At 39.3% G+C, this 18,587-nt stretch overlaps 1 protein-coding gene across 1 annotated transcript in view; it reads right to left on the reverse strand.

Moving 5' to 3' along the window:
• PLD5 (phospholipase D family member 5) overlaps window positions 1-18,587 on the reverse strand; it is a 409,631-nt gene that overhangs the window by 261,890 nt on the left and 129,154 nt on the right. Inside the window, exon 2 of the mRNA XM_035011037.1 lies at window positions 2,108-2,244. Coding sequence (XP_034866928.1) covers window positions 2,108-2,244 — 137 coding nt within the window. The remainder of the gene's footprint in view (window positions 1-2,107; window positions 2,245-18,587) is intronic.

Consider the following 18,587-nt stretch of genomic DNA (forward strand, 5'->3'; position numbering starts at 1 on the left):
AGCAGGATGGCAGGGGATGGAACTGAAGGTCAGGGGTTGTCAGCCAGGGACAAGAGAGGGTGGGAAAGAGTCCTGGAACTAGCAGGTGATGTTGCCTATAACATGGTGTGAGTGGACAATGCAAGAAAGTTCCATCAAATTAAAATGAGAACTATCGGGAGCCAATGGTGGGGCAGGCGGCTGTCTGACTGGAGACTGGGGCTGGACGGGGCATGAGGAATGGCCAGCACCCCACCTTCGTCCTATGTGCCGGGGAGAGGAAACAAAGCAAAAGGTCTTCGGGATGAGGTCGGGGTGGCAGAAGGACAGGCGGTGCCTATGGCATGGCTGAGAATGCAAAAGGACACACACAGGGCACAGGGGAAGAGGCTGCAAAAGAGAGGGAGATTGGAGGGGATGCAGGTTCTAGAACACATGGCTGCGTGGAGGGGGAGCCCAGCAACCAAGCAGTGACGCCAACTCCCCAGGGGAAAGGCAGTGGGGGATGGTGGGTAACTGGAAGAATGTGTTCCAGATTTGAGGGAGAAGCAGTGTTGAGTCACTGGGATTTAACAATTGATTGAGGTGGAGAAATAAGCAGACCCAGATTCCAGCTGTATGAACTTAAAGTCAAAATTGGATTAAATTATAGCTTCTCTCAAGTGAAAATAGGAATAGTTCTAAGATTCCCTCTTTTTGGTTGTTGAAACCTACAAATAACCTGCTAATGTGTCTTAAAAGGTCCTGCATATTTTATCTTAGAAGTTGTTACAGTTTGACCTTTATAAAGCTGCTTCCTAGGTGCTGGGGTTTGCCATTTCAAGTACTCAGCAGACCTCATCACGAAGTGAGGTGAGAAGGGGCAGAGCCAACCCACGGAATAAGATGAGTCACCAGCCCCCTGTCCACGGATGCTTCTATCTGTCGTGTCATAGGAATCTCGGAAAGTTCTGATGCAGAAGGAGTGTTCTGGAGGAAGATGGTGGCAATCTGCTATTGTTCTATTGCCTACTAATAACCCCAACAAATTCTCCCAAATTCAGTCTAAGAAGTAAATATATGTAGGAACCCCTTCCAAACATGTTAGAATAAATCTAAAATGTATGCTAATTTCTCTCTTGTATCCTTTGTTCCTTGTCTAATACTGTTCTCTGGTAACTAGACTATAATGTACCATGGGTTGAAAAACAAACTTCAGTGGTCTTTTCCAGACATTTTTTTGTGCCATGCATTCAACCCTCAAGGCAAAGTCTCCAAGATAAAAACCCACAGACACATTACCAAGTTGTTGTTGATCTTAAGCTGGAAAAGAGGGGCACTTAGACTAAAGCTTGCCAGAGGGAAAAACTACAGTGAAAATTCATTGTAAGCTCTAATTCATAAGAACTATGGTGGTTGACTTCAGCTTTGCCGCAACATGTAATAAAAATAGACTTCTCATCTATCTGCCCCCTGCCTTGGTGCTTGCTTACACCCTCCCCATGACCTAAAAAAAAAAAGGGCAGCTCATGGAAGAGCTGGAGAAGGAGATTTATGGGGATAAAACCATGTCCCAATGGCCCTGCCAGTTAGAAATATCCCCAAGGAGACATTATTTAAGGTAACAGAAGAGACATAATACGTAAATCTAATGTAATCTATTTCTAGATTAATAACAAACTATGTGCGACATTGAGACAGAGGAGGTGTGTGTCTTCTTATAGACACGCTGATCTATTTCATCCTGAATCTTAAGTTGGAATTTTTCCTGAGATGTGTGCTTCTTTAACTTCCACTTGATGTGACAACCAGCACAGTGTCCCTTGTTCATTTGGGGCACTCATTTTTGCCAGGCTCGTCATGGGACAAACCAAAACCTCATCGACAGAGAGGGGTCTCTGTACAAAATTTCACTCTCTCCACCAGCCCCCTGTACAGGATATGCCCAAATTGTAAAGAATGGTCATTGAATGAAATCGTTACTCATTTTTATTCCCTCAGTCTGAAAAGTAAGAGTCATGCCTCAGCTTAACCAACAGGTAGGTTGGATGATCTCATGTACTTAGGATATTTTTCTCCCTACTGTCTAGCGCTCTCTTTGCTTTTCTGCCCACCCCCTAAAAGAGAAGTTTTGTTTGTTACCTCTTACCGACATTTATTTTGACAATTTTTTTCTGAGAGTCCATCCTCATCCTCTCCCATGATGTCCACGGCAGAAAATATCAATGCCACGAGAATGGCAAAACAGCATACCAGGGCAAAGATCACGATGCACTTCTGCTGGGACTGTCGAGAAAAAGAAGGAAAAGAAAAGTGAGAAGCAGCTTCCACTTCGGAAACTCAGGATTGGACAGCTTTTCAAAACCCTTTAGGAAAGTTACTTTCATCACTGCCAGCGAAGGGCTGTCCTCAGAGGGAAATCTTGCTCATTCCTCAACAGAGCCTTCAAACCCTGCTAAGTATGTTATAACCTGCTAAATAATGCAAGTGCTGTATCGAGACTTCTGAACAAGTTCACTCTCCCTCTTTCTCACCAAAAGCAGTCCAGAAGATCTGGAGATCTTCTACAAGATCTTCTACAAATAGCACCATGAGGTCCATGAGTGCAAATTAAAAATGACAAGAGTGGCTCAATAATTATTCTCTGTCCCCCGTTATTATCACCACCTTCCAAACTCTATGCAAGGTCTATGCCCTCAAACTCTGTATCCTCTCGCTTCTCCCACCTTGTCTTGCTCTAAGACCTTTACTATGATGGCTTCAGGAGAGATGCCCCTGGCAGGTGAGGATGAGTTCCACACTTTGATCAGAAATTAGATCCATCAGATGCCAGCATCTTGGGTCATGTAACTGACATGGTTCATTTCAAAAGACTGAACACAGTCATAACCAACATTCATACTCTTGATACGATTTTCACTTAGAAATAGCGGCTGAAGGTCCAGCCACTTTTGTCCTTATCTTTAGGGCCAAGTGTTGTATTTTGAGACATCCCTGTCCCCAGGGGTTCATGGCCACAGGGGGCAGAAGATGGGGCCATGGTCCCTGGGCAGCACCCATGGCCCCCAGAACAAATAATTTTGCCTACATTCTATTTATTAGATAAATCTGGATGGGGAAAAGAAGAGAAAGAACAAATTTTAATTTTAATTTTTAAAAGTGTTTCTGAAGGTTTTAGGGATTATTTGCAGGAGGGGAAAAAGTGATCATTGACCAGACAGCCAGGAGAAATTCCCTTAGTGATGAGATGCATATATGTGTACACACACACACACACACATTTCACAGTTTTGTGGAAACCAGCTGGCTTTGCTTCTCCCACCACCCCCTGCCCTTTATCCCCACAGCCACATGGCCTCCAAAGAGCCAAGGAACCTCCCCAAGCTCAGGGTCCAGTTTGTCCAGGGACACGCTCAGATTACAGATTCTAGAGAAAGGTGTTGTCAAGGAATGAAGGTGCTTCTGTAACCAGGAACGATCAGCTCAGCTGCTTGTTTCCTTCTAGAGTCTTTGTCTTCTGACTTCCCTCAGATGTCCCCTCCCAAGAGAAGCTGGTTCCAAGTCCCTTCCTGACTCTCACTGTGCGCTTCTCTTACTCCACACCCAGGGAGGAAGTGGGGGAAAGCCCAAGCGAGACATTTGTGAACCACTGTTCTTTGACCCTAGGCCCCCGGGATCTTTAAGACAGGGATACGTTTTATTCTTTCCATCCTAAGCAACCAGCACAGGGCCAAACAGATAGAAGGTACCCAAGAAATAATGACTGTGTAAACAAAGTGAATGAATGAAATAAAAATCACAACGGCACGCTTCTGAGCATGTAGGGTGACATGAAGGTGTTTCGAGACTCAGGTGTGGCCTTTCTGAGAATTAGTTTACTTCCGTATTTTGGTGATTGTGAATCTTGCGGCTTCTCCTGTTCACTCTCTGCTTGAGCCAGAGGCAAATACATGTGCCATGTTTACCGACTATATCAAACTCTGCAAAAAAGACTGTGCATTCATCCTGCCCCTTTATTTTCCATTCATCCCTAGTTCCTCATTAATTTCATTTTTCAGAAGCAGCATAGGAAACTGGTTGAGGTCACAGACTTTGGGACCAGATTGCTTGGATTCTTCCACTTAGTGGTTGTATGCCCTTGGGCAAGTTATTTAGTTTTTGAGCTTCAGATTCCTTGTCGGTCAGATGGAGATGATAATCATGAAATAATAATAACAACTGCCTCATAGGGTTGTGACTGATGCTTAAGTTAAATGAGATACTATATGTAAAGTTCTTAAAACAGTATCTGAACAGACAGCACAGGATGAGTGTCTGCTGTTGTATATGCACCTCTGGGAGCTGCCTCAAATATTTGGGGGAAACAAGGTAAAGATATGAATAGATAAAAAAACATACGGGACACCAGGGGGGCTCAGTCGGTTAAGCATCTGACTCTTGATTTCAGCTCAGGTCATGATCTCAGGGTTGTGAGATCAAGCCCCTTGTCGGGCTCTGCACTGGGCCTGGAGTCTGCTTGAGATTCCCTCTCTCTCTCTCTCTCTTTCTCTCTCTCTGCCCCTCCCCCACCCTCTCTCTCTCCCTTTCTAAAAAATAAAAGAGTAAAACGAAAACAGACCACAAAAACTATATGTGTAAGAGAGAAGCAGAGTGATAGAGAGACAGAGGTAGAGAAGGAGAGGAAGACATGAGAAAGAGAGAAGGTAAATGTGAGATGAAAATTGTCTAGGATAAAAATCTTTTTAAAGATTTTGTTTATTTATTTGACAGAGAGAGAGAGAGAGCACAAGCAGGGGGAGCGGCAGGCAGAGAAAGAAGCAGGCTCCCAGGGAGCCCGATGCAGGGCTCGATCCCAGGACCCTGAGATCATGACCTGAGCCGAAGGCAGATGCTTAACTGACTAAGCTCCCAGGCGTCCCTAGGATAAAATTTTTGAGAAATTTTTCTAGCCATCTCTGACCTCAAAACACTAAAGCAGCATTCCTTAAACTTCAGCCTGCATCAAAATCACCCAGAGGGCTTGTGAAAACACATGTTGCAGGACCCCATTTCCAAAAGGTTTTGGTTGAAGGCTTGAATTGGTCTGGGGTAGCGCCAAGAATGTGCATTCCTAACAAGCTCCCAGGGGACACTGATGCTGCTGACCCAGGGGTCAGACTCCGAGATATCAAACTATCACCCATACTAAGTCCTGTTTTGTTCTGTTTTTGTTTTTGTTTTAAGATTTTATTTATTTATGTATTTAGAGAGAGAGAGTGGGGAGAGGGGAGAGAACATCCCAAGCAAACTCAGCACTGAGCATGGAGCCTGACACAGGGCTTGATCCCAGGACCCTGAGACAATGACCCAAGCAGAAATCAAGAGTCAGATGCTCAACCAACTGAGCCACCCAGGCGCCCCCCAAAGTCCTGCTTAATACATGTCCATCCTTCAAACGCACCTCCTTTAGTTCATTTTCTTTTTTTTTTTTTTTTTGGTTTAAAATTTATTTATTTATTTGAGAGAGAGAAAGAGAGAGAGTGCACAAGCAACAGGGAGGTAAAGAGGAAGAGGAAGAGAGAGAATCTCAAGCAGACTCCCCACTGAGAACAAAGCCCAACAAGGGGCTCAATCCCAGGACCCTGAGATCATGACCAGAGCTGCAATCAAGAGTCAGAAGCTCAACTGACCAAGCCACCCTGGCGCCCCTCCCTTAGTTCCTTTTCAAACAATAAAGGGATCATGACAAATACATCCAATGTGGGGGCTTAGAAATAAATAATTTTAAATAATTTTTTAAAATTTTGAATGAGTTTTCTCCTGCCCTTTACTTTCTATTTATTTTACTAATATTCATTGCTTGTATAATCAGAAACTGTTTGCTGTTAACTATTTTGAAAAAAAACACACATAATACAAAAAAGGAAATAAATCACTCCCAGTCCCACTCAGACAAAACTGCCATTAGCATTTTGTTCTCATTCTTTCCTATATACTATGTCTACTGATCTAACAATCTAAAGATATTGGTATCACACTATATACAGTTTTGCATTCTGCTTTTTGCACTTGATTATGCTTTAAGGTCATTAAATATTCTTCTAAAGCATAGTCTTAAATTGTTGCATCGCATTCCATTGCATGGATATGTCACTGTCTCCTTTATTCCAAGAACTTTTTTTTTTAAAAAAAGCCACTCATTTAACAACACAAAAAATAATTAAACATTTTTGTCATTTTACCCTATTTCCATATAAATTATAAACAGAAACAAACAAACAAAAAGCTTTTAGAGGGGTTTAAAGCAATGCAATCATGACACATTAATCGAGTCCAGAGAGACTCTAACCCAAGTGATATAATTAAACATTATTTCAAAAAGAATCCTGAAGAGAGTAGGATAAATATATCGTGTCAGGTACATTTGTGGGTACTCAATGAATAAATCCTAATGAAGTTAATACTAAATGCTGCATCCACAACAATATTGCTCTGTTTCCCTTTATTCTGAATTTTATGATCAAACAGTCAATAAGAGCTCCCGTTAATTTGCGTGCTACTGGAAGTACTTTGATATAATAACCCTCACAAATTTCTGTTAACTTCTATTCATTTAATTCTATATTATCTTATTCTATTAATACGAACAACTGACCTAGTTATTTTCATTTTAATTCATCAAAGAAGAGAAATTCAGACTCTGATATTCATTTTTAAATGTCTCCTTGAAAGAATGTACTAGAACAATATAAGGTCAGACCACTGCTTTTTTTACACCTCATCAAAAATGAACAATTCTGTTCAAATGACAGCCTCACAAATGAGACCAATCTCCAGGTTACCAAGACATTTATTCATTTTCAAATCCTTAACAGATCTTTTCAGATCATTTAGGAATCAATTTGAAACACACTCTTCTGTTTTTACTGAATAGAATCAAAGTATGCAAAGTTTTAAGGAGAACCCATTAACATGATTACAACCTCAACTCCACTAATGAGCTCAACCAATTAAAAGAAAACAAAATTTGAAATGCTATTATCCAGCATCAGTCCATACTTTTCACTGGAGTTTGTACTGAAACAGTTTTGAAAAGAATTGCTAGCTTGGTCAAGAAATAAATGTAATTACTCTAATGCCAAAAATATTTAAATATTATATCCTTATCAAATACATTTCACCTTAATACAGAAAAAGAGATGTATGACCTCTAAATGGTTAGAGTATTAAATTGGAAACTTGGAAGTACTATTAATTCCAACTTGGGCTTTTATAGCATTTGATAAACTCTTAAAAGGAATTTACACCCACATGCCTAGGGGTAAAATATACATTTGCAAAAATTAACCATAAATAAAAATTGTTCATATTATTTTTCATTTATTTACCATGACAATTTTTTTAAATAAAATCATGGTGAAGTCTTAAACATAACCATTTTTATGTGTGCAGATTTTAACACCTACAGAGCTGGAAGTTCTAGTACAATCATTCTCCACGTGAAAGATGTCAAAATTAGAACTCAAAGACATTGGGTTACTGTTCAGTGTGACCCAACCAGTTGGAGACAGCCCAGAGATTTAATTTAGGTCTCTGAATCTGAAATCTCTAGATCTGTTCTATAGATCTAAAATTTTTCCTTTTCTGGTTTTCTTTTCTTGACTTCATTTTCTACTTAATTTTTGCTATGGTTATTTTATTAGTTTTATTATTAGTTTTTAGTTAACCAATTCCTATGTGGCCCATTAATGTATAAATGAATGTTGAACATTTGGCTCTAAGCTGTGGAGACAGGGCATTCTTGGACCTTTAGAACTTTCCTATGATTCTAAATGTGTTCCTAGCTTGAGTTCCTAGACATGTTCCCAGAAAAAAAATAGGTCACCCAGAAGATTCATAGGAATCTTAGCTGATGGCTTATTAATCTCCTGAATAATGACCACATTCTGGAACCATCATAGAAAATCTAGACTATAAATTACCTAAGGGCTTTGCTTTGAAAATCCTTTTACAAGAATTATTACTTCACTTTCCACATACATTTTGATGTTCCCTGGGGTTCTATTTAATAATTTTTCTCTTCTTGTTCTGTACCCTCTCCCTGCGGGACTCTAATTTACTCCCAAGTCTTCACCGGCTATATATACTGATAACTCAAGAGTATATCACCAGCTTAGAGTACTTGCTGAGTACCAGATCCACACTGAATGAGTTTCTCTGGAAGAGTCTACCAATCTAAGTCTACCAGTCTAAGTTGAGAAGACAAAGTAGGGATTTTAGAAAGGCCAGGTCAATTAGAGTTGACAGGACAGAGGAGTAGAGAGAGAAGACCATTATAGGGAGAGAGTTGTGGAGATCTTCAGAGAGCCTCCTGAGTCCTCAGTTAAGTACTGATAAGTATGTGTATATAAGGAAATTACCTGAGGCCTGGAAAAAGAACCACCTGAAAGGAGCAGGTGAAACAATCCCTAACCAAACACACAGGACCAAAAAGAGTTGGTGTTCCCACTACCCAGAGTGGTAAAATCTCAATACATGGGGCATCAAGTAATTAGAAGGATACTGTATCTAGAAAACGGAAATGGAAAAAATTAGCCCTAGATTCCAGGCTGCTCTCCCACCTAAGAAAGCATAAAAGCAAGCCTTAGAAACCCAAACTATTCACAAGTAACTATATCTAAGAGTAAACCTCAAGAATATTTTTTAAATATAAGATATCTACCACACAGCAAAATCGAAATCACAATGTCCAGCATTCAGTAAAAAATTTCCAGACATGCAAGGAAACAGAAAACTATAACCCCAATTGAGGTGAAAACTCAGTCAACTGAAATCAACTCAGAAAGGAGTTGAGGGGTGATTGCACTGGTAGACACAGATATTAAAACAAATACTACTATATTTCATATGTTCAAGAAAATAACTGTTAAAGAGACATAAAGAAGATATAACAAAGGGTGCACATCAAAATTCTGGGGATGGGAAATACACTGGATAGGATTAAGAGCATATTAAACACAACATAAAAACAGTTTAATGAACTCTATAAAAACACAGAGAAAAATATAGAAAAACTTGAATAATATATCAGTGAGCTATGAGGCAACTCAAGCAGCCTAATATACATGTTCTTGGAGTCTCCAAAGGAGAGAGTGTACAAAAAAAATTTGAAAAATGCAAAGGCCAAAAATTATTCAAATTTGTTGAAGATATAATAGAGTTGCTTCTCAATGATAAAGGGATAAATTCATCAAAAAGACATAACAATAACAAACTTTCATGCACCTAATAAGAGAGCTTCAAAATGCATAAAACAAAAGCTAACAGAACTGTAAAGAGAAATGAACAAATCTTCAATTACTCCGTGATGTCAAGACCCTTCTCTCATTAATTGATAGAATAAATAGGGAAGAATTTTAAACAGAATGAAAATAAAAATACAATATATGAAAATACATGAGATGCAGCAAAAGAAATGCTTTAGGGAAATATAGACCATTAAATGCATATTTGAAAATAAATAAGGCCTTAAATGATCTAAACTTCTACCTTAAGAATGTAGAAAGAGAAAAGAGCAAGTTAAACTCAAAATAGGCAGAGGAATGAATAAAGAGCAGAACTCAATAAAAGAGAAAACAGAAAACAATACCAAAAAAATCAATGAAATCAAAGTCTGGTTCTTTGAAAAGATCAATAAATTGATAAACTTTTAACCATACATATAAAAAAAAAAGGAAAGACACAAATTGCAAATATCTCTATGAGACATAGGACATGACCACAGATACCAAAAATAAAAGGATAAGGGAATAATATGAATAAATTCATGCCAAGAAATTCAGTGTAAATAAAATGGACACTTTTTTATAAGATAAAAATTACTAAAGTTCACTCAAGAAGAAGGATAACCTGAATATATCCTTATATCAATTAAAGAAAATAAATTTTTAGTTAAAAACCTTCCCACAGAGAAAACTCAAGGCTTAGATGGCATCATTGATAAATTATGCCAAACATCTGAGAAATAGTAATAACAATAACAAAAAAAACCAAAGAGGGAAAAACCTCCCAATTCATTCTATGAGGTCAACATTACCCTGATACAAAAACCAGACAGAGACCTAAACAAATATTTTGTCCTGCTGTTTAATAATGCACTACCTAGAAACCAAGACACTATATTCATTTAGCAGGTATTTAATACCTACTCTGTGCAAACAAACAAACAAACAAAAAAAAGAGTGCAGGGAACTTCAGTGGCCATAACCTCAACAAAGAACAAAATTTATCCATTTTCTTCCTCAAATTACTTATAAAAACTGCAAAAGATCTCTATCATCTCAACTTGTCTTTAATTGAAAGATGAATCATCAGCTCCACAGTCTGCTTAGTTTTTTCATGCCTACTAGAGTTGTCCCAATGGCACTTGAAGATGTTCCTATTTGAGGAAATTCTTGCTATTTTTACCAGATCAATAATGGTAAATTATTTCTTTAGCAACCTAGGTTGTTCTTTTCCTTTTAAAGATATGCAAATTTATTGTTTGACCATGCCTTTGTTAGTTTTCTACCTTTTGGTCTTTTTCACTAAACTGAGCTCCTTGAATTCTAGGATCTTGTCTAGATCCATAATGCCTGGCATCTTTAAAAAAAAAATACAGAGGTGCCTGGGTGGTGCAGTCCCTTGAGCATCCGACTCTTTGGTTTCAGCTCAGGTTATGATTTCAGGGTCCTGGGATCAAGCCCTGCAATGGGCTCTGAGCTCAGCGGGGAATCTGCTTGAGGATTCTCTCGCTCCCTCTCCCTCTGCCCCTCCCTCTTCTCGTGTGGGCATGAGTGTGCTCTCTCCCTTTCTCTCAAATAAATAAATCTTTAAAATCAATCAATCAATCAATCAATCTTAAAAAAAAAAAACAACATAATGCCTGGCAAACATGTTCAATAAATATGTGCTTAATGAGTGATGAATAAGGGAATAAAGGCAAAAAATGGCAAGGGCTATAAAATCAAAATGATGATTTTTGTGTTTTACAGCCTTTATTATTTATTTCCTACTTATAAGCATTTCCATTGATTCCCATCATAGAAGAACATTTATTTGTGAGTAAAAAACATGCAAAAAAATAAGTACTATATTAAGTACTATAAAACAAAATTAGCCTAACGAAGAGGATAACATGCAGAACAGAGAACATCTTTTCCAAAATGGCAGGATTCAAACTCAAGTTTGAATCAACTGAACACAGGAAACTGCTTCCAATCTTACATAAATTCTTAGAGATGATAAACAGATCTCTTAATAATAATAATAATAATAATAATAATAATAATAATAATAATTCTATAACAGTGCTTGACAAATAAACTGGAGCACCAATGGACAAGAAATTGTAAAGATTTACTGTAAATTAGATAAACCAAGGAGATCAAAACCCAAGACACACATAGGAAAACACAAACTGCTATAAAGGAGAGCTCCAAGTATACAGGTAACACAGAAAGAACTAGAAGAAACTTTGGAATGACTGACAGTGATTAGTTGTGCTTTGTTTCAGAGCAGGCTGGCCAGTCAACCCTTCCCACCACTGCTTTCTTTTTCCCTCTTGTGCTGAGCGCCACATAACAGAAATGTCACATACAAGATAAGCCATGAATAGGGCAATTTCCTCAGAGAGCTAAGGGTCCCCAGGAAGAAACTACCAGTACATGCAGGCCATGCAGCTGGGCAGCATATGAACCCCTCCTATAAAACCTGGAGATAAACCACTGTGCTCAACCATCACCCATAGACATGCAAATAGGAACTGCCAAATATAGAAGTAGACAGGAAATTAAATGTCTCCAAGAGTTTGAGGAAAAACAAAACCATGAAAGAGGTACTTAACTCAACCAAGACAACAAATTCTGGAGAAAATAAAGCAACCAAATGACACAGCAGAACCTTTAAAAGTAAGAATAACCCAAGTTTTCAAGAAGATGAGGGGACAAGTTGCACCCATGAAACATCAGGGGAGATCGCTATGAAAGATGAGAAAAAAGAGATCTTGAAAATGATAACCTCAGTAGATGGGCTGAATATCAAAAGAGACACAGGTAAAGAGCAAATTCACACACTTAATTAAGTCAAAGGACTCTCCCACAATGCAATGCAAAAGAACAAAATCCTAACACCTATTAGAGAAAACTCAGAAACAGAGAACCAATCTATAAAACCAGTATCTATCAGATCCCTGTTCCTAAATGAAAGAAAAGTGAGAACACAGGACTCTAAATAATCAAAGAAACAGAGAAAGAAAAAACTTTAATAGTTAAAAATACACATTTTCCAAATAAGTACATTTGTTTTGTACCTACGTTCGGCAACAATTCAAAAGATTGATAACTCTACTTGGCAAGGACTGAAGAAATGAGTGTTTGAGCAAAATCTGGCAGAGCTTGCCTGGATGGCAATTTGGCAGTTTTTATCATGATCTTTATCAGAATTTTAAATGTGCATATCCTTTGGCTCCTCAATTTCACTTCCAATACTCAATTTTATGGACATGTTTACTTATGTGCACAAAGATGTAAGACTGCAATATCGTTGTGGGGAAAAAAACTAGGAGAAACTACCTAACTATCCATAAACAGAGGAATTGAGAGAGTCAAAAAGAGTCATTCTGCAGAATATTGTAGCCACTATAGGTTTGGAAATGAGGGGAAAGACTCAAGGAACTCACCCAAAACTCTTGGCAGTCGTGGTCTGTCAGGAGGGGAGAGGTTTTGTGAGGTTGGATGCATTGCAGTGTTTAAGGTGTTCATGGTTTACTCAATATTTTTCTGTATTATTTAGATATTCCATATGATCCCTCATCCAAATCATCTCTTACAGCAATGAGGAAGAAAGCTGTGCTTGTCCATTCTTGGACTATGTCCACTCAAAGCAAGTTATTTATCCTTAGCTTTCCTAAGACACAACTGAGCATCATCAGCCACTGCCCTCGGGTAGTCTATATTTACTTGAAGTCCTCCGTATTATTAAGCAAAGGATAGATATAAACCCAAGTTTCACAAATTGCAGAGGATAACTGGATAATTCTGGAGAATATTTGAACATAGAGAATACCCAGAAACCCTCTAGTTCAACCTCTCATTGTATCATTTTCCAGGTAAGAAAATGCTGGGAGTAAGATGAGATGACCCAGTGTGCCCTCTTTTCTCTGCCAGCATATGGCTGATTGAATGACAGACCAGTAAACAAGAAGAACAACAGAATTTGCAAAAGACAAATGACAAAAATAAGGCTTTCTTGGACTGATTTGAGGGCAGGCATACCTCGCACACCAGACTGGGGGGGAAGGGGTAGGAGGCCCTCAATAAGTCAGTGAACCTCTTCTGTCCCTTTCCTCCTGCCTGCAGTTACTGGTGGCATTAGACAAGAGAAGCAAAATATGTTTAATTTGGTTTAAAAGTAGGTAGGGAACATCTAACATGTGTTATATGCTATCCTAACACTGGTGATTCAGAAACTAGGTTCTTAGGGAGGTCTTCGCCCTTAAGGACCTCACATTTGAGGGCTGTGGGTGTGTGTTGCAGAGGATGGACAGTAAAGGACAGCACAGTGTGATGCATGATGTTCCGATGGTACAGAGAGCGAGGAGGGGCTGGGATGGTGACCACTCCATTAGAGCAGGACAGCTCCATTGGAGCAGGCTGATCCTGGTGTCACCATGTCCCCTGACATGCAGCACAACTAATTCCTTAGAATAGGGAAGCAAGGATTTCCTCTGTACTCACCATAAAGCAAAGTGAGTTGTTCTGAATAGTAATGAGTGAACAAGAACACACTGTCAGAGTCAATATGGAGTAGCCAACATGTACCAGCAGAAACGTTGTATTTTCACTCTCTCTGTTTGCCTCCATTACAGATAAAAGTGAACGAAAAATGACAACCAATTGTCAGTTGGTCTTTGATAAGCTGAGGGCTATTTTGGTGACTTGTATTCTACACTCTGCTTTTAATGAGCTGAAAAAAGTTTCAATTTTTCAATCTATCAAAATAAATTCAAGCCCTCCAAATTTACTGTGGTAGGAGATTTATTCTGAAGATCACTGGTTAAGATGTTTTATCTTTCTTGTCTAAATTATTTGTTTCCTGATCACTGTAAAGGATGATACTTCATCCAGTTAGGGGAAAAAACATGGTGGACAAAACTCAACAATCTATATTTTTTTAAATTTATTTTTAAAGATTTTATTTATTTGAGAGGGAGAGAGCAAGTGAGAGCACAACAGCAAGGGGAAGGAGAAGCAGACTTGCCACTGATCAGGGAGCCCAATGCGGGGCTCGATCCCAGGATGCAGGGATCATGGCCTGAGCTGAAGGCAGACGCTTAACGACTGAGCCATCCAGGCGCTCCCAACAATCTAAGCAAAGAAAAGTCAGGATTGACTTTGGGTATAAGAGTGACAAAATTTATCTTTGGTATTGCCAGTGTTTCATTTCCCTCTTATTTGAAAAAGGAACACACACACACACATACCCCGTGCATTCACACAAACGGACTTGCACACACATTTATAAAAGGTGTGGTTAGGGAAGCTTACACTGGGAGCGGGAGGGAACTTAAAGCCATCTAACCCAACCAGCCACTCAGTCCAAGGATCTCACCTCAGCACTTCTGACCTACAACAACATCCTCTTCTGCTTGGTCACTTTGAGCTAGCAAAAGCTCACTCCTTAATGAGTCAGCACTAATTTGTTCAAAGTCCTTACTTACATGGGAAGACATATGAAGAACAGAAGCCTATCTTGAACCACCATGACTGAACACCCACCCAGATGGCCCCTTTCCTTTTGACCTGGGTCCTAATTGCCTTGTGGCTCTTCTTCCTGCCCCTCCCCCCAATCCCTCATCTCCATTCTTCTTTGTCTCTCTCTTTTTTGGACCTCCTTTGGTCCCTTACCCCTTCACTTCCTTCCAAGCCTGTCACTGTTCCTGCTCTGCTGCAAATCTGCCAGCACTCTTTGAGTCCCAATGTCCTCCGGGTCTTCTGCTCCCACTCCCAACCACTTCCAAGCTTGTGTGGGCTCTTCCCACAGAAAATCTACCTGTCCTGACTGGAAAGGGTCCACAAAAACACACATGATAATGCCCTAAGGCAACAGATAAAGAAATGCAATTTTATAATACAGACAAGTGAGGTCACTAGTAGTAGAAGGGGTAGGGGTGGGAGTTCAACATTTTAGTGGACCTTTTAACAGAATTCAAATCTTATCTCATTAACAGCATTTAGGAAAAATGCTGCCTACTGCTATAAATGTCCCAATATTCTCCTTCTCCTCACCATTAATTTATCAACCCCCTTCTTCAAAGATTCAGGTAGAAGCTCATCCCAAGCCACGCACAGGGCACAGCTATCTCTGCACAGGGTAGGACACTGTAAGAACACTGTTTTGTGGGGTGGACAGAGTATGAGAACATCTGCACAAAGCACCATGCTGAGCCACACAGCAGTCACTCCCTGCACGGGAGAGTACTCAGACTGAGAGGGAGCTGAGGGGTCTTCACTTGGCTCATTAATAGCAACTGCTCTTCAGTCCTTCTTGCTCCCCACCACAACATACTTATCACTCCCTCAAAAGCAAGACACACCATCTTCCAGATGCCTAAACCACAAGATAAATTATTAAAAGATCATGGAATCAGGAAGAGAAGAGTAAGCATGCTTTTCATGTTTCTTCTTTCTTTCCTTAGAACAATACACCTTCAATTTCTCCATTCATCAGAGAGGCTGGCCTGGGTTCTACTTCCTCACCAAGGTTCCAAAGACTGGGCAGCAGTAACCAACATCTGTTTGCATATGGCCTTACAATTCAAAGGCACTTTGCATACACATCAGTCATTCTGTTCTCTCTCTCTCTTTTTTACTGATGCCCTCTCTTGAAGTCAATGTTCAGAGCTGCCTGATCATCCAATCTCTCCTACTGAGCACATCCAGGCCTTTCCCTGAGTCTGCAGGCAGTGGAAATCTTGGGCTGTTTCTGAGCAGAGAGAATGGAATTACTTTGGCACACATATCTCAAGATGTCACTGTGTGGTTGACTGCATTGTCTGCCTAAGTGTAAAGGACCCCCAATCGTCTGTGATGTGGGTCCCAGATTGAGGAGCTGCACTATCATTTTCTATATGGTCTAAGTAGCCTACCTTGTACTGCAAGACATCAATCAGGGACTTCATCAGTGCTTGCTTCGCAGAGGAGAGTCTAATTCTTTAACAGTAAACACAGCTTCTTCCCACAAAAGCATCTCAGAATGGCTGCCCTGCCTTTCAGGCTGAGCAATGGAATCTCATGCTCTAGATTAGGGTTATGATCCCAGTCCAAGGGCACCTCACATAGGAAGCCTGATATCTTAAAATGCAAACGATTATAAGAGAATATTATGAAAAATTATATGCCAACAAACTGGACAACCTGGAACAAATGGATAAATTCCTAGAAATATAAAAACTGCCAAAACTGAAGCAGGAAGAAAGAGAAAATTTGAACAGACCCGTAACCAGTAAAGAAATTGAATTAGTATCAAAAATCTCCCAAAAAACAAAAGTCCAGGGCCAGATGATCTCCCAGGGGAATTCTACCAAACATTTAAAGAAAAGTTAATACCTATTATTCTCAAACTGTTCCAAAAAATAGAAATGGAAGGAAAACTTCCAAACCCATTTTATGAGGCCAGCATTACCTTGATTCCAAAACCAGACAAAGACTCCACTAAAAAGGAGACTTATAGGCCAATAACCCTCATAAACATGGATGCAAAAATTCTCAACAAGATACTAGCAAATAGAATCCAATGATATATTAAAAGAATTATTCACCATGATCAAGTGGGATTTATTCTGGGCTGCAGGGGTGGCTCAATATTTGCAAATCAATCAACATGAAACACCACATTAATTTAAAAAAGGATAAGAACCATATGGTCCTCTTAATAGATGCAGAAAAAGCATCTGACAGAGTACAGCTTCCATTCTTGATAAAAACCCTCAAAAAAGAGGTATAGATGGCATATTTCAACATCATAAAGGCCATATATCAAAGACCCACCGCTAATATCATCCTCAATGGGGAAAAACTGAGAGCTTTTCCTCCAGTCAGTAACAAGACAGGGATGTCCACATTCACCATTACTATTTAGTGTAGTACTGGAAGTCTTAGCCTCAGCAATCAGACAACAAAAAGAAATAAAAGGCACCCAAATCAGCAAGGAAGGATACAAACTTTCACTATTTGCAGACAACATGATACTCTATGTAGAAAACTTGAAAGACTCCACCAAAAAACTGCTAGAACTAATACATGAATTCAGCAAAGTCGCAGGATATAAAATCAATGTGCAGAAATCTGTTGCATTTCTGTACACCAAAAATGAAGCAGCAGAAAAAGAAATCAAGGAATCAATTCCATTTACAATTACAACAAGACTATTTAAGATACCTAGAAATAAACCTAGCCAAAGAGTTGAAAGATCTGTACTCTGAAAACTATAGAACACCTATGAAAGAAATTAAAGAGGACACAAAGAAATGGGAAAACATTCCATGTTCATGGATTGGAAGAACCAATATTGTGAAAATGTCTAAACTTCCCAAAGCAATCTACACATTTCATGCAATCCCTATCAAAATACCAACAGAATTTTTCTTTTTTCTTTTTTTAAGTGGTTCTTTTTAAAAAAAAAATACTTATTTATTTATTTATTTATTTATTTATTTATTTATTTATTTATTTGGTTGTGGGGGGAGAGCACAAGCAAGGGGAGCTGCAGAGGGAGAGGGAGAAGCAAGCTCCCCACTGAGCAGGGAGACTGATGCAAGGTTCGATGTCAGGACCCTGAGATAATGACCTGAGCTGAAAGCAGATGTTTAACTGACTGAGCCGACAGCCCCTCCCCCCCCCAATAGCCTTTTTCACAGAGCTAGAACAAACAATCCCCAAATTTGTATGGAACCACAAGAGACCCCAAATAGCCAGAGCAATTCTGAAAAAGAAAAGAAAAGCTGGAGACATCACGATTCCAGACTTCAAACTATATTACAAAGCTGTAGTCATCATGACAGTATGGTACTGGCATAAAAACAGACACATAGATCAATGGAACAGAATATAAAACCAGAAGTGGACTCACAACTATATGCTCAACTAATCTTCAACAAAGCAGAAAAGAATATCAATGGAAAAAGACTCTCTTCAACAAATGGTGTTGGGAAAACTGGTCAGCAACATGCAGAAGACTGAAACTGGACCACTTTCTTACACCATCCACAAAAATAAATTCAAAATGGATGAAAGACCTAAATTTGAGACAGGAAACCATCAAAATCCTAGAGGAGAACACAGGCGGCAACCTCTTTGACCTCGGTCTCAGCAACTTCTTACTAGACACATCACTGGAGGCAAGGGAAACAAAAGCAAAAATGAACTACTGGGACTTCATCAAGATAAAAAGCTTCTGCACAGCAAGGGAAACAATCAACAAAACTAAAAGGCAGCCTACAGAATGGGAGAAAATATCTCCAAATGACATATCCAATAAAGGATTAGTATCCAAAATCTATAAAGAATTTATCAAACTCAGCACCCAAAAATAAATAATCCAGTTGAAATGGG

This window comes from Mirounga leonina, unplaced genomic scaffold (genome assembly GCF_011800145.1).
Source record: "Mirounga leonina isolate KUSES-001 unplaced genomic scaffold, KU_Mleo_1.0 Mir_154, whole genome shotgun sequence".
Classification (NCBI taxonomy): domain Eukaryota; kingdom Metazoa; phylum Chordata; class Mammalia; order Carnivora; family Phocidae; genus Mirounga; species Mirounga leonina.